General features: G+C 41.0%; 1 protein-coding gene across 1 annotated transcript in view; it reads left to right on the top strand.

Annotated features, from left to right (window-relative positions):
- Positions 1-17526, top strand: part of ANKFY1 (ankyrin repeat and FYVE domain containing 1) — an 80899-nt gene that overhangs the window by 12442 nt on the left and 50931 nt on the right. Inside the window, exons 3-6 of the mRNA XM_073615047.1 lie at positions 7994-8112; positions 12054-12189; positions 12597-12720; positions 14412-14561. Of these exons, the coding sequence (XP_073471148.1) occupies positions 7994-8112; positions 12054-12189; positions 12597-12720; positions 14412-14561 (529 nt within the window). The remainder of the gene's footprint in view (positions 1-7993; positions 8113-12053; positions 12190-12596; positions 12721-14411; positions 14562-17526) is intronic.

Raw genomic sequence — 17526 nt, forward strand, 5'->3', positions numbered from 1 at the left:
TGAGTGGGTCTGATATGAAGACTAAACACTCCTTAGGCTATGTGCATTGGAGCAAGTCCATGCCTACCACCACCTGTAATCAAGGAGCCACCCAATACGTTATTATGGACAGTCATTTCTTACTCAGAATGTGAAGCACAGGCAATGTCTACACAGAATTCAGCAAGGGAGTACTTCTTTTTTTTTTTTTTTTTTTTATTGATCTTTTTTGGATCAATGTATCTGATGACCGCTCCATGCACATAGCAGCATTTAACTCCTTAAAGGCTAAGTTCACCTTTTGGAAAATTTTACATGTTCCATCTATACTGTCCTGTTGCCTCCCCCCCCCCCCCATCCCTCCCTCGGTATGGCAACAAGCGGGGGATCTTCTCCCTGCAACCGCTGTCACAATTTAAAAACAGCGATGCCATGCGGTTGTCTGCCCACATCACATGGCTGCATCACTCATTCACTGTTTGCTATAGTCGTCCACTGCGGCTGACAGCTTGTAGTTGTGAATGGACTGCGAGGGCGCTGAGCCTTTACTGTGCCTATGTTACAAAAAAGCCGGTTGGGCATATTGTAACCAGGCTTTCTTGTGGCATTGGCACAGTAGAGGCTACTTTCTGGCAACTCAAGCATGTATCATCGTATTGTGCTCCTTTAAAAATAGCCACACCCTATTTTTCCAGAGCAGCCTGTATTTCTCCCGAGGTTACCTGTGTGTTTGTGTTTTGGTTTTTTGTGTCAGTTGTGGCTGCAGTCTTTCTTGATCAGCCTGACATTGGCTTGGTATCAAAAGATCCCTGAACTTTCCACTTCTTAATAAGTGAATTAGCAGTACTGACCGGCATATTCAAGGCTTTGGATATCTTTTTCCATCTTTATAAAGTTCCATTACCTTGTAATGCAGGACTTTTGATAGTTCTTTTCTAGTCCCCCTAGCTCAGCATCTAGCCTGCTCAGTGCCTCTACATGACAGCTAACAAAATCATTGACTATTTATATGCAGGCACTAATTGGAATTTAACCGTTTGCCGCCCAGCCGCCGCAGTTGTACTGCAGCAGAATGGCACAGGCCGGTGAATTGCCGTTATGTTACATCGGTTCCAAAGGCGGCCTGCTGCTCGCCCCCGGAGCCGATGCGAGTGCCCGGCGGTTTCGACGACAGCCGGGCTCCCACGATCGCTCATAACATGGCAAGAACCGGGATCTCTGTGTGTTAACACAGAGATCCCGGTTCTCTGAGGGGAGAAGTGACAGATTGTCTGTTCATACAAAGTATGAACAGCGATCTGTCATCTCCCCTAGTCAGTCCCCTCCCACCTTCAGTTAGAACACACATTAGGGAACGCAACCCCTTGATCACCCCCTAGTGTTAACCCCTTCACTGCCAGTGACATTTTTACAATAATCAACGCATTTTTATAGCACTAATCGCTGTATTAATGCCAATGGTCCCAAAAATGTGTCAGAATTGTCCAATGTTTCCGCCATAATGTCGCAGTCACGATAAAAATCGCAGATAGACAGCCATTACTAGTAAAAAGAAAAAAAAATAATAAAAATGCTATAAAACTAACCCCTATTTTGTAGACGCTATAACTTTTGCGCAAAAAAATCAATATGCGCTTATTGCGTTTTTTTTTTTTATTTAACAAAAATATGTAGAAGAATACATATCGGCCTAAACTGAGGGGAAAAAAACGTTTTTTTTTATATATTTTTGGGGGACATTTATTATAGTAAAAAATAATGCGTTTTTTGTTTTTTTCAAAATTGTCGCTCTTTTTTTGTTTATAGCACAAAAAATAAAAACCGCAGAGATGATCAAATACCAACAAAAAAAAGCTCTATTTGTGGGAAAAAAAGGACATCAATTTTGTTTGGGTTCGACGGCGCAATTGTCAGTTAAAGCGACACAGTGCCGAATCGCAAAAAGTCCTCTGGTCAGGAAAAGGGTAAAATCTTCCGGGGCTGAAGCGGTTAAAAAGCCACAGATGTGGGAAGTTTAACCTTTTTAATTGCCATTTTAGCCTGTGTGTGTCGCCTTGTGTGTTTGTACAGAGGCCAAACATTCTAGGGTATGTAGACTTTTGATCAGGGCCCTTTTAGGTGATTTCTGTTATCATTCTGATTTAAAAAGGAGCCAGACAACTATGTGATAATAAATGGCTTCATATGGTCACTATCCTTAAAGTGTTGCTGAACCCAGGACCCTGCATTCAAGATATCTGGTCTCCCACAGTACAAAAAACATGGAAATGCAATTATTTTAGTATATATAAATGGCTAAATACCATTTATCATCAGCAGTTAGAGCAGTCCTATGACTTCTATCAGTGTCTGGTTAAAGTTTGTAAGAGGAGTTTTCATTCTCCTCTGACTGTCCTATGAGGTTGCAGGACCCATGACCCTCTGGACAGTGCTGATTGGTACTGTGCTGATCACATGCACCCTCCCAAGAAGTAAAAAAAACTCTCTAGCAATACACACCAAATCAACACACCCCATCAGTGCTCATCTGTGCCACAGCAGAGCCACATCAGTGCCCAGGTTCTCTACAGTGCCTCATCAGTACACATCTGTGCCACTTCTGTGCCCCATCAGTGCCCTACAGTGCCACATTTGTGCTGCATCAGTGCCATATTTGTGCTACATCTGGGCTCTACAGTGCCCATCAGTAAGTGCTCATCAGTGCCACCCTATCAGTGGGTCCTCATTAGCGCCCGCCAGTGCCGTAAAAATGTGTAGAAAAATGCGTTTTCATTTTCTTTCCACATTTTCCAAAAATTTGTGGCAAAAAATGACATGTTCAAAAGACTCATTGCCTCAAAGCCACAAAGAATATACATTGAGATGTTTTCTTTCCAAAATAGGGTCATTTCTTGGGTGTTTCCATTGTCCTGGTGCTCCAGGGCCTTCAAAAATGTGAAGGTGCTCCCTGCATGTTGGGCCTCTGTATGTTGCCAGGCTGTGTTAAAGTCTCACACATGGTATCGCCATACTCTGGAGGAGTTGCAGAATGTGTTTTGGGGTGTAGTTGTAAGTATGCATATTCCATGTGAGAGAAATAACCTGTTAAGATGACAATTCTGTGAAAAAAATAAAAATCTTAATTTTGCAAAAAATTCTGGGAAAAAAATTACAAAACTCACCATGCCTCTTACTAAATACCTTAGAATGTCTACTTGGGGTTATTTTGGGGGGATTTGTACAGTCCTGGCTTGTTAGGGTCTCAAGAAATGTGAGAGGCCGTCAGTACATCCGGTGTGATCAATTTTCACAGATTGGCACCTTAGCTTGTAGGCTATAACTTTCACAAAGACCAAATAATATACACCGATTTGGGTTATTTTTACCAAAGATATGTAGCAGTAGAAATTTTGGCCAAAATTTATAAAGAAAAATGACTAATTTTGCAAAATTGGACTGGTTAGGAAGGGGGTTTAAGTGCCCGATGGGCAAGTGGTTAAGAGTTTTTCAGCTGTAAAAACCGCTCTGACTCTCATAAAAAAGAAAAATGCTAAAATAAACCAAAACGTAACTTTTTGGCATTTATGAGCGTTTTTGAGCCATAAGCTTTTGTGGGAGTATAGTTTTGCTAAAAAGCACTGCAAAACACATTCTACAGCTAACGCTAACAAGCATGCAGACTGATTTTACTGTTGTGGGTTTAGAAACACTTTAAATAAAAGACAGGTTTTTTTTTGGTATGATCAGTAATATTTTCAATATAAATGTCAGAATTTCATGATTTCTACCAGGGTATGCACAACTGTAATCCAGATTTTTTTTAAACTATATATTTACTTGCACACAATTTTTTTGTGATTTGTTTACCTGTAGCTTTAATCCCTATAGAATTATCATGCTATAGAACCGAATATGTGGAAGACAAATATGTTTTGCAGTTTGTCAGTATAATCACTAGCATCTCTGACATGTTCCTGTTCTTCCTGAGAAACATGATTGCATCGAAAAACATGACCAGAAACCCGCTATTCCATGATGACACAGGAAAGGCATTTTTGACCGCTGGTGATTTAGAAGTGGTCAGATTTCCTGCCTTTCAGTAAGCAGCTGTCATACATTTCATCAGACTTGTCTTCTCTTGTACTGCATTTGTACAGACACACAATCTACTGCGTTCGTTGCACTTGGTGTAAAAGATCAGGGGCTGCTTGTGCCATGTTTGTTGTTTAATAAACAGTGCGTTTTTGGATTTGTGTTTTTTCTTTTCTTTTTTTTTTTTTTTTTGTTTTAAATTGCTTACTATTCCCTAAGGCCCCTTGCACACAGAGGCGTCTAGCTGCTGTGCCATGGCCACCCAGCGATTTAGTGCACTGGGGAGGCACAGGTGCAGCATCTAGCCCTGGCAGGCTGCGGCTGGACAGGGTTGCACAATGTACCAAGTGGTTCCCAGAACACAGGTCTTCTGTGTTCCTTGAGCATTTGCCCTTGAATGCATAGAGCCATAAATGTAGGTACCATTCAGTACAGCATCCAGCTTTGCTGCCTACAGCCTGCGAAAATCTATGGCAGGATGGGACTGAATGCTGTACAGAGTGGTACTTGCGTTTAGGGCCCTATGCGATGAATCACCAATAAGCAGGTCTTCTGCATTACGGCCATTTGTTCCTGGACGCATAGGACGCGAGTACCACTCAGTTAAGCATCCAGTTGCAGCCTGCTGTAGACATTGACAGCAGCCAACAGGGTGGACACTGCATTTGTGCCTCTCGGGCATGCGACACGCTGGGAGCCATGCACAGCACTAGGCGTTCCCGTGTGTAAGGGGCCTAGAACAAAAAGGTGCAGCATTAAAAAAAATTACTTTGTGATAAAAAATGTTCATAAACATGGGATCCCACTTTGGCTGAATAAAATCTTGTAAAACTTGATGAAATTATTTACACAATAATATTCTTTTCCAAACGGCCACCCTTGTTTTCACAATGGGAATCAAGAGTGTAGTAATTCTCTGTAGGTTTGAGGATAACCTACGTTATGAAGGTTTGCAGTCCTGTGTAAGGCTGGTTTTATACCCATTGTATTTTGATAACGCACAGTAAAATGCACATTGACCCATGTGATTTTCTATTCATTGTAAATGGCACCAAAATGCCATGTCAAAACTGAAGCAGAGAGGATCTGGAGCAGATGGCAACCATATTGCTTCTATCTTCAGCTTGCTCAGTTAAAGTGGATGTAAACCCTCTCATATACCCAGTGGAGTTATAGCTGCAGATGATACACAGAGATGAAACAAATCCTCCTACAAAAGTTTTACATGTATATCTGCTGTCTTCTCTTCTCTACATCCCTTCAAATTTCTGAATTCAGACAAAATCCTCCTGCATCTGTCAGGAGCAGAGAGGTGGTGGTGGGCGGGGGTGGAGAGCAGTTAGAGCTCATGGACGGGGTGTGAGCTGATTGGGGGAAAGGGACAGGGACACACCCCCTCCACACACGGTACCAGAACAAAGAAAAGATACAGAGCTGTGTTCTGAATAGACAAGCTGTGTGCTGAGCTCCCTCTTCCATCTAAATTTATCTCATGTGTTAGGAAAACATGTCAAAGGAGGCATATGCTGACAACAGACGAAGGAAGCAACAGAGAGAAACCACAATTAGAGGTTTGGGGAGAGACACGTAAACACTACAGGTATGTGCATTGTTTAGATTTCATGACTGAGGTTTACAACCACTTTAACCACTTAAAGACCGCCCACCGCATATGTACTGTGGCAGAGTGGCTCTGTTGCGCGAAATAATGTACCTGTACGTCGTTTCATGCAATAAATAATGTGAGCGCACACCCGCTGCACGGAGGAGGAGCCGATGCGCGTGCTAGGCGGACTTGATGGCCACCCACAATTGCTTCAGAGAGGCAGAACGGGAATTTGCCTATGTAAACAAGGCAGATCCCCGTTCTGACAGCATGGACAGGGAATACATTTAACCCTTTGATCGGCCCTGATGTTAACCCCTTCCTTGCCAGTGTTATTTATACTGTAATTGGTGCATTTTTTAATTTTTAAATTTTTTTTTTTTTTTTTTTTAGCACTGATCACTGTATTGGTGTCAGTGGTCCCCAAACAGTGTCACTTGGGGTCAGATTTGTCCACCGCAATGTTGCAGTCCCGCTAAAGTTCGCTGATCACTGCCATTACAAGTAAAAAAAAAAAAAATTAAAAAATTCAAAGTCCATAAATCTTTCCCATAGTTTGTAGACACTATAACTTTTGCGCGAAACAATCAATATACTCTTATTGGGATTTTTTTAACAAAAATATGTAGAAGAATACACATTGGCCTAAATTGATGAAGAAATTTGTGTTTTTTTCACATTTAGGGGGATATGTAGTATAGCAGAAAGTAAAAAATATTCTTGTTCTTTTTTTCAAAATTGTCGCTCTTTTTTTGTTTATAGCGCAAAAAATAAACTGCAGAGGTGATCAAATACCACCAAAAGAAAGCTCTATTTGTGGAAATAAAAGGACATCAATTTTGTTTGGGTACAGCATTGCACACCCGCTCAATTGTTAAAGTAACGCAGTGCCGTATCACAATAAATGGCCTTGTCATTAAGAGGGTAAATCCTTCCGGGGCCGAAGTGGTTAAAGTGCTATTAAACCCAAAAGCAAACCTGTATTATTATCAGGCTTAACCAATTCTTAGATGTGATTGCTTTATTCGTTTTTGTTTTTTTTTTTTTTTTTTTTAAAGACTTGCTTTCTTTCATTTTCCTCTGGTGATCCGGCCAGAAATTTTTCAACAGAACAAGATCTTCTGCAGATGTATCAGTTTACAAGGATGAGACACAAACCATTTACCACTGCCAGGGGTGCTTACAATGATCAGCTTTTATTTATGTAAAGCTTTTATCCTGACTTTGTTGCTGTAACTGCTTGTGTATTTGCAGCGTGAGCTGGAGTTTGGCTTCAGTTTGTTAGTGTATCTAATTGTATTTTGCCTTGCAATCATATACCAAATGAAAGCTTGAACACTTTAATATATATATATAATTTTTTTTTTTTTTTTTTTCTGTGGTAATTATAAGGTAAGGTGGGAAAATGAGTATTGAATACAATTGTTAAGGATGACCACATACATTGACACTTGTGGAAAGTAACAGATTTAATTTCTTTGTTTCTTCATTGTCCTTGATTTTTGCCAAGGAATCGTGTGTAAAGTGAAAGCTTGTCACAATAAACTCTAATAGATATATTGTATATCATGTTTTTTTTTTAAGTGGTAATTATGAGGTAAGGTAGAGACAGGGAAATTTAATAAAATTGTTCATGATGACCATGCACATATTATTTATTTATTTTTTGTTAAAAAATAGCAATTGTTTGCCACAATCCCTTCAGTTTGTTGAAAATCCAATTGGACATCATGCACTAATGATAACACGTATTTTGGGTCCATTCAGACGAGGGGAGTCTGTTCCAATCAGCCTATGAGCAGATAACCTGCTGAATCTTTGCAAAACGGACATCACTTTTGTGAAATCTGTGTCCTCGGTTCAAGTTTTTACTTTTTGCTTTACATTATGTAATGGACCTGTTAGGTCTATGGGCAGGCAGATGCCAACAGACATGCATTTCTTTTGCTGCTGATCTGTCATGTTTAGGTCCAAAAAACATATCTAGACTGACTAAGAGGTAGTCAGATGTAAACAGACACACGCCTCCACCTGCCCATACACTAATATTCAGATCTGCCTTAAAAACTGACGGGTGAATCTGTTGGAATGCTTGTCTTTAAAGAACCCTAAGGTTTTCATGCAGGATATTGAGAAATAGACAAATTCAGTTAATTGCAATCGGTAGTGTGCTGTCGTTAGGGGGGACTCTTCCTTTTTGATCGTGTTATTTATGTATTTGCAAACCTGGCAGTAAAACAAATTCAGAAGCTGTTGCAGAAATGTAAAATGGTGATGTGACTTTAGTTAGTAAAGTTTTATAAAGCTCTGATTTTGTTTGCTTTTCTTTCTGCACAGTGACCTAAAGATAAAAGTCAGAGAACAGCACATCTACGCTCACAAATTTGTGCTGGCTGCTAGGAGTGAGGATTGGAGTCTGGCCAATTTGGCCACAACTAAGGAGCTGGATTTGTCAGGTAATAATACAGTGTGTTCTTCTGCATGGCCTCTTGTGGAGGTTTGAAATTCCTTCTGTGTGGTGTTACCCAGATGTGGCCTCTAAGATCTAGCAGTGTTTCTATTCCTTTTGCATACTCCTTGTTACAACACAAAAAAAAAAAAAAAAAGAGGAATTACACTAAAAACGAAACCTCTAGATCAGGGATATGCAATTAGCGGACCACCAGCTGTTGCAAAACTACAAGTTCCATCATGCCTCTGCCTCTGGGTGTCATGATTGTGGCTGTCAGAGTCTTTCTATGCCTCGTGGGAATTTTAGTTCTGCAACAGCTGGAGGTCCGCTAATTGCATATGCCTGTTCAAGATGATGATCTCATTCCTACAGAACTCTTGTTTTGTTTGGTGCCTATTGGCTAAAGATATTACATACATATCAATTAACTAGGTGGACCTATGTTACTATACACCATTATTTTCTAGCTGAACATCGTCATTGATGGAAACTGCAGTCAGCTTTTCACAATTGTAAAATGGCTACTAATGTAAAACAATAAGTTTATTTGATTCCAAACACTCTTCCCAAGCTATCCTGTAATATAATAGATCAAATTCACAGTTTAGCCAAGCTAATTTCCTGCCCTGGAAACCGGACATTTTCACTTGATTGTTATCTTTTTGGGCAATGGTCCCTTCACCACCTCTGTGAGTTCTCTTACCTCTGGAGCATATGAGAGAGAGGACTTGACCACGGGGGGGGGGGGGGGGGGGGGGGGTGTCCTTATCAGCCGGGCAGTGATGTGGACGCCCAAAGAAGGACCCCTTGAAGTCTACAGAAGAAAAGAGTAGGATCGTCATGTGATTGTGGCTTCAGGCAAGTAAAAAGGGTATTTGGATAGTTGCACGGATCTCCATGCAGATTTCTGTTTTTCTTTTTTTTTTCCTGATCTATATGCATCGTATGTGTACATGACTGTGTGTACAGGCACATTGAAAAAAAAATGAATTGACAGTGTTCTGAAAGCTACAAGTACCGAAAGCGGTTGCGTGCTCTAGGTTGTTCATTTATTCTTCCTGTCAGTGTGCATCTGACTTGCCCATACGAGATATGGGAAAATATAAAAAATAAGTGTGTGTGTGTGTGTGTATATATATATATATATATATATATATATATATATATATATATATATATATATATATATATATATATATATATATATATATATATATATATTGTATGTGTGAATCCAAAACACCTCAAGTGCATGGGCAAAGTAAATACATGAAAATGTGAAAAATAAATATGTGACAGGCAAAATAAAGTTCAAAAATTTATGGAGCAATAGCAGTGAAAAATGCCAAAAGTCCACATGTGAGGTGACTATATGACAGTAAAATATTTCTTCAAAATGACAAAAGTCCACATGTGAGGTATCCAATAATTGGGGAACTTTCTCCTCAATCTTCAATCGAAGAAGAAGTACCAAAGGGCAAGAAAAGGCATTCAATTGAAAAGGTGGGTACCCTTACCAGATCAGTTGGACGCACGTACCATACGACAGTGTGTCGAAAAGGCTGTGAGACACTGAATCTCCAATAGTGAGGTGATGCCGAGACTGGACGGTATCCTGCAAGCCGCAGACTCCAGTGGACACAAGGTTGAAGGATGGTCCCAAACGAGAATTCCAAGGCTGTCTGTCGCCAAAACAGTTCCAAAGAGAAGATGTCCAGGGATGGTCATCAACACTCTAACCACAGATAACAATACTCCTGACACCAAAGAAGTTTCAGGCTAGTTTCAAACCGCTTACACTGACAATCTGCAGGAGTCCTGCATGGCACCCGCAATCTGGTGATCTCAGGTGCAATGCTTTGCAGGCTCATATTAAAAAATAAATAAATGCACATTTTTTTTTACCTGCCAATGGCTCCCAGTGCCCCAGCAAAGCCAGCAGGACCCGGAAGTGAGGGGAGAAAAGCGCTGCAGAGGTGCACGGTGCTGGATTGAATGAGGGCTCAGGTAAGTAAAAGGGGGGGGGTGAAGGGGGATGCTGACACCTAAATATTTTTTACATTAATGCAAGAAATGCATTAAGGTAAAAAACGTTTAGGCTTTACAACTTTATATATTCTCTCTCCCCAACCTAAACATTCTTTATGTGCAAAATGGTCAAACAATATCACTCCAATGCAATTTGCAAAAACTTCTATAAATAAAATCTAGGTTATGGTCTCATCTTCCTTCCTCTGTCATCAGTCACCTGTGAAGAAACTTTTTCAATACTCATAATGCAAAGGCTACCCCTTTCCTGGTGGTAGATCTGTGACAGGACAAGAAGTGAGGGGTTCTAACCTATGTCAGTTTTTTTTGCCATCTGTGGTTCCATTGGATAGATTTTCCTTCACTTTCCTGTTCCATAACCAGATCAGGAAGTGAAAGGAAATCCCTCAAAAGTAAAGGCATTCTTCGTCTTTGGCATTCTCATACTGGAGCTGTATAGCCAAGACTTCCAACAGTGCTGCTTCTTGCTGAAAGCTTTGTAAATATTTGGCCTAAAACTTGCTAGACCCTTCTTTTCTCTGGCCAAATCTAAAATACCGGGATTTGGGTTTATTTGATTGAAATTATAGCCTAAGTGCCGGTTCACGCTACAGCGACTTGGGATCCGACTTGTCAGACCTCAAGTCACCCCAAGTCGCTGGACATAAGAAATTCCATTATAGGTTATGAGAGCCGTCTTAATGTACACTACTGCAGTCGCTCCGACTTCAGAAAAGTTTCCTGTACTACTTTAAGGCGCTTTCTAGGCAACTTGTACCCATAGATTTCAATGGAAGTCGCCTCCAAGTCGGATCCTCATCTAAAGTGAAGCGACTTTATAGGAGAAAGTAAAGAATTTACCCAGGAAGAGAACAGGAACAACAATTATGTCACAAGAGCTGATTAGCTCTGATTAGCCACAGGCATAGTCGCCTGTCCTGGAGGTGACTTGAAGTCGGGTTGTAAGTTGTTCAGTCACATTGAAGTCGCCTCCAAATTGCCTTGCAAAGTCGCGCTGTAAGTTGGGTTGCCCCTGTGTGAACCGCCACTTACTCATCTGCCCCAGAATGAAGCTCAAAAAAAAGATACAAAACTAATAATTATGACATCTTTTTGACAGCAGCTTTGGACAGTGACCAAACAAAAATGATCAAGTTTAATGTATGCGCACACACACACATAAACATAGCGTACATTGTAAAGAACTGTTCATTATTAATAAAGTATAAAATCTTACCCATGATTCTAGGAAGAGATAGGAAATTTTGGAGTATTTTTTACCATTGCTTTGCCTTTCTGAACAGCTATGGTAAGGATCAGTGACACTGCACCTCTTGCAGCAGTGGTTAAAGAGGAACTGCAGTCTGCTCACATAATTTGTAATAAAAACACCTTTGCCATTCTGAAGTTTCCCTCCAACCACTTTGCATATTATTTTATATATACTCTGAATCTGTACTTGCCGAATATGCTGCAGAAATCTCCCTCCACTGAGTGTGGCTGCATCTATTTTAACTGTGGGCAGCTGAAGCTGCTGCCTGTTCACTTCCTGGATTTACACAGACACACAGAGGCACACCTCCAGCTCTGCAGCCCTACAGCTCTCATTGGCCCTCCTATGACTCATTCCCCCTCCCCTCCTGGCAAACTCTGAGTGTGAGGGAGATATCTGTGTATGATGTCATAAGCCTAGGCTTTTTACCAGACAAGAAACAGGAAGCGGGCTGTATAAGGTATTTACTGGCAGAAAAAAAAATGTTTTACTATCCAAAAGTTAAAACAACCAGGGCAGAAGATTTAATAGATGGAAAGATGAAAAAATGACTGAAGGTCCGCTTTAAGGTTGTGATGTGTGCACCCATTGTTTACAGTGTTGTACAGATATTTGTCAGGAAAGCTTGGCCTCTCTACCCCCAGATTGTAATCCTGAGGTAACCATGGCTATGCTCCGCTGGATCTATACGGATGAGCTGGACTTGAGGGAGGACGATGTCTTCTTAACAGAGTTGATGAAGCTTGCAAATCGGTTTCACTTGCAGCTCCTTCGAGAGAGGTAAGGTTTTATGACAGCCATGCATTAAAGGCCTGGGTCGATGGGCATTGGTTCACTTTAAAGCTTGTCTTCCTATACAAGTCTATGGAAATACAAAAGCAGCTGAAGCAGGTCAAATGCAGGTGAACTGTGCTGAGGTGTCTCAGACTGATGTCTAAAGTATGCTGCATTAGCCCATAGAGGCCCATGGACATGACAGGCCCCAAGATCGCCATGTTGAAACGTTGCTTGAGATTAGATTTTGCATAATTTAATGATTAGCCACAGTGGGCATAGCAAAGTGCATATAATATGATATATTTCATGGTGATTTTTACACTGAAGTTCTCTTTTAAGTAAGGAAACTAACTACACTTATATTTTAACCAATTGGTGCCTCTTTTTAAGATTATTTTATTCTATGTCAGGTGTGAAAAGGGTGTGATGTCATTGGTGAATGTGAGGAATTGTATCCGTTTCTATCAGACAGCAGAAGAACTCAATGCAACCACTCTTTTAAACTATTGTGCTGAGATCATTGCAAGTCACTGGGTAAGAAAAAAAATGTATTCTATAAAGTAATGGATGAAAGTTGGTCCTGGCGCTCTCCACTCTCCACCACCCTGTTGGTGCTTTACTGTGATAAGTGGCCTTGCCAACCGAAAGGGGTCCTCATTTTAGCTTACTAGTTCTGAAATTATGAATTGTTTTTGCCTGTGGTTATCAAGCATTGCATGCGTTTTTTATCCTGCTAATATTTTGTACCCCAATTAATTAACATTTTTCCATTTTATATTTTGGACCTAGTGATGTCATCAATGTGCTTCTCTATGTAATGGAGATTGTACATAGCTTCCCGAAAAACATCAGTGTACCCTGCCTTCTACGCCTCTTAAGAGCCCTCAGCCATGATGCAAGCAGTGGTATGGCTCATAGGAACAATTAGGGTGCTTTCCCCCTGCAGTTCCTGTAAATTATGCTATGTGTTTTAAAAAACAAATAACATGTTTTAAATCCGTTGCATTAAAATTTAGCGCAACACATCTTAGGTGAATAGCTGGTTGCTAAGGATGCCATTGGGTTTTGGCCCCTAACAACCAGCTATTCACTGGTTCTTAAAGACGCCAGCGTGTGCCGACTCTGATATTCACTGATCGTAAAGAAGCCAGCACCCGCCAGCATCCTTAACAACCATTGACAACTAAATTTATACCTCCCCCCAGCACCTCCTTGGTGGTTGGCATGCTCCAGCTCCTCTTGTGCAGGAGCAATGCCACCACTGGAGGAGGGAGGAGCCGGAAAGACTGGGTAGAACAGCTTTGAGAATGTGAGGGAAGGAGAAGGGGTGGCCGAACCGACTCCTCCACAGAAGCTGGGTGCATTTTTGGTGCGTCTCCCTTTGAATTAACTGGAGCCTTCTGAGATCGCTGGCAATAATCACTTGTAAAAATCCGACATGCTGGTTGTAACTAAGTCGATCGATGGATCGACTTTGGTACAATCAGCCTGCCCATAGATGGTTCTAATCTTAGCCGGTCCCTGCTGAACCAGATGATCATTCGAACCATCTATGGCTGGCTTAAAGTGATCAAGGCGGAAGGTTTTTATCTTAATGCATTCTATGCATTAAGATAAAAACCCTTCTGTGTGCAGCAGCCCCCCCAATACTTAAGCCCCCTCTCTATCCAGAGACTCTCCCATCTGATTGCCTGAGACACAGCATTGGCGCCATTGGCTCCCACTGCTGTCAATCAAGCTCAGCCAATCAGGAGCGAGAGGGGGCAGGACCGAAGCACGGCTCTGTGTCTGAATGTATACACAAAGCTGCAGCTCAGGCCGGGTGCCCCCATAGCAATCTGCTTGCTGTGAGGACACTTAACAGGAGGGAGGGGCCAGGAGCACCAAAGAGGGACCCGAGAAGAGGAGGATAGGGGCTGCCCTGTGCAAAACCAACTGCACAGAGCAGGTAGGTATAATATGTTTTTTTATTTTAATTGAAAAAAATGAGACTTTACAATCACTTTAAGTGTATGTAATGCCTATCTAGAGTGAAAAAAAGGCGTAGATGATGCAGTTATGAAGGATTTTAGAATTTATTTAGTTTGAAGACTGACAAATCAACAGGAGTTTGTGTCATCGTTTGTCGTTTTCCAGCTGGTTCACCAGTAATCATCTTGAGAATCTTGGAAATGTCTAATTGCTGATTTTTTTTTTTTATTTTTTTTTTTGATCTGATGGTTTAGGATGACCTAAGAAAAGAGGATTTCAGCTCAATGAGTGCTCAGCTGTTGTACAAAATGATTAAGTCAAAGACACAATTCCCTTTACACAAAGCAATTAAGCTGGAAAGAGAAGACGTGGTTTTTCTGTATCTTATAGAGATGGATTCCGAGGTATGAGGAAATATTGACATTGAAACTTACAGCAGAAACCATAGCTTGTGTCTAGAAATGCTTAGTCCTCAAACTGCAGGGTTGTTGTGCAGAGACTTTACGCACCATCTATGTTATAACACAAACATGAAAGAGAAAGTAGGAAGCTCAAATTTAAAGCTGAAACCAGACAAACGGCTATACACAGAGATTAAAAACAATTATGTGAACTGTTTAACATGCCATAAGGGTTGGCATTTCTTTCCATCCAGTCCTGAGATCTAAACAGCTTTGCCACAAAGCACAGTCCCGGCTGGCAAGGGAGGAGACCTCATTTTCTTTTGCTGCAGTTTCACTTTCACTTACAGGTCTCCTTCCCACCCACTCTGTGGCTGAACAATTAATAGAAAAGAGCACAGTTATGAGCTATTCTGTCTGTCACTCTGCCTGCTCCTCCAATCAGCATGCCCCTTGCACTGTAATGCATCTTTGCGTTAAAAGTACATTTAAGCATTCTTAAAGGATTATAGAGCTGCATTTATGTGGGTTTATATATGTCTAAAAGTCAGCTTTAACTTTTGTCCAGTCCATGTTTAAAGGGAATCTGTAATAATTTTTATTTTTATTTTTTTGTTTAAAGTATGTGTGTATACAGAGTTCCAGTAAATCAGAGAGCAGGAGAATGGGGATGAATTACTCAATTGAATCATTCAGCTTTTTGCATAATCTGAAATTTAATGTGTATGACCGAGTTAAATAAAAAGCAATATATAGGACAAAACAGCATTAACTAATTGATGTCAGCTTTTGCCCATTTGATTTTGCTGAACTACTCAAAAAAAAAAGACCAAAAGAAAACTCCTAGTTATGGTTTACATATACAGTAAAGTGAAAAACATTGATTACCCGGTTGCAGTGGCATCTGAAAGTCGGTAGGATGTATTCGGCAGCAAGTAGACATGTTCCTGAAGTTGGTGTATTGAAAGCAGAAAAAAATGGGTAGAGCAGTTTGTTTTGTATGGGACTGTGTAGCTGCGGACCAGTCAGGGTGTCCATGCTACACCTACAAGAGCACCTACAATGGGCATGTGAGCATCAGAACTGGACCATAGGAGTAATGTAAGAAGGTGGCCTGGTTTGAAGAATCACATATGCTGGGTGTGTGCGTATTGCTTACCTGGGGAATAGATGGCACCAGGATGCCAGCAGAGACGGTGTGGTGCTTTGGGCAATGTTCTCCTGGGAAACCTTGGGTCCTGCCATTCACGTGGATGTTATTTGACACATACCACCTACTTAAACATTGTTGCTGACCAAGTACACCAACTGTATTCCCTAAAGGCAGTGGCCCATTTAAGTAGGCTGATGCACCCTGTCAGACTGCAAAAATAGTTTAGGAATGGTTTGAAAGACACAACAAAATGTTTGAGGTTTTGACTTGGCCTCCAGATTCCTCCAGATTTCAGTTTAATGGAGCATCTATAGGATGTGCTGGAAAAACAAGTCCAATCCATGAAGGCTCCACCTTGCAACTTACAGGACTTAAAGGATCTGCCACTGACGGCTTAGTGCCAGATACCATGGCATTCCTTCAGAAGTCTAGTGGCTTCCATGCCTCGACAGATCAGGACTTTTGTGGTGGCAAAAGGAGACCCACTCAATATAAATGTTTGTGTGTGTATGTATATATATTCTCTCTCTCCCTGCAGCTCCTTTAATGTTGCTGTAGGCCTCTTGGCAGCCTCCCCGACCAGTTTTCTTCTTGTCTTTTCATGAATTTTGGAGGCACATCCAGTTCTTGGTAATGTCACTGTTGTGCCATATTTTCTCCACTTGATGACTGTCTTCACTGTGTTCCATGGTATATCTGATGCCTTGGAAATGTTTTTGTACCCTTCTCCTGACTGATACCTTTTAACAATGAGATCCCTCTGATGCTTTGGAAGCTCTCTGCAGACCATGGCTTTTGCTGTAGGATGTGACTAAGAAAATGTCAGGAAAGACCTACTAGAACAGCTGAACTTTATTTGGGGTTAGAGGCACTGTAAATGATGGCAGGTGTGTACTGACTCCTATTTAACATGAGTTTGAATGTGATTGTTTAATTCTGAACATGGCTACATCCCCAGTTATAAATGGGTGTGCAGACTTAGGAAATTACATTATTTTATTTTTTTTTTTTCAGTTTGTTTTTCGACTGAGTTGTACAGTTTATAGCTCACAATAAAGGTGGAAAAAGTTCTGAAATGATTTATCTTTGCCTCATTTTTTTACATCACAGAAACCTGACATTTTAACAGGGGTGTGTTAACTTTTTATATTCACCGTGTGTTTGTGCATTAAAATATACAGTATAAATGTGTGTGTGTATGTATGTATGTATGTGTAATATATAGCTCAAAATTTCAAGTCCTGAGCTACTAGCCAGGCCAATCCCACCCCTAAACATGCCCTTACGCTCTCATGAAATAAAACTTAAATGTTTTATGCAGAATTGAGTTATAAATATTAACACCAACCCTATCCGTGTCCACCAATGCAGCCTGCCCGTGTCCACCAATGCAGCTATGTATCCCCAATGCAGCCTGTGTCCCCATTGCAGCTATGTATCCCCAATGCAGCCTGTGTCCCCATTGCAGCTATGTATCCCCAATGCAGCCTGTGTCCCCATTGCAGCCTACCTGTGTAGGGGAAGGGAGAGGAGAGCCGCCGCCTGGTTGATCAGAGCTATATAAATAATCTCATTTGTTCATATCTAAATTAATTTTAAAATTAAAATGTAAAGTTTAACATGAATTTTAACATATTGTCTCAGGTAACCCCATCAGGCGCTTGGATAAATAATTTCTCTTTAACCACTTCATTACCGAAAGACGACTACAGCGTGGCTCTGTTTGTTCCCGGAGCGCGTCCATGGACATCCTCCCAGAACCACGTCCCCAGCGTGCCCTGTGATCACTGTGTCCTTTGGACGTGGCTGATCACA

Source organism: Aquarana catesbeiana, linkage group LG02 (genome assembly GCF_042186555.1).
Source record: "Aquarana catesbeiana isolate 2022-GZ linkage group LG02, ASM4218655v1, whole genome shotgun sequence".
In the NCBI taxonomy this organism is placed as follows: Eukaryota; Metazoa; Chordata; class Amphibia; order Anura; family Ranidae; genus Aquarana; species Aquarana catesbeiana.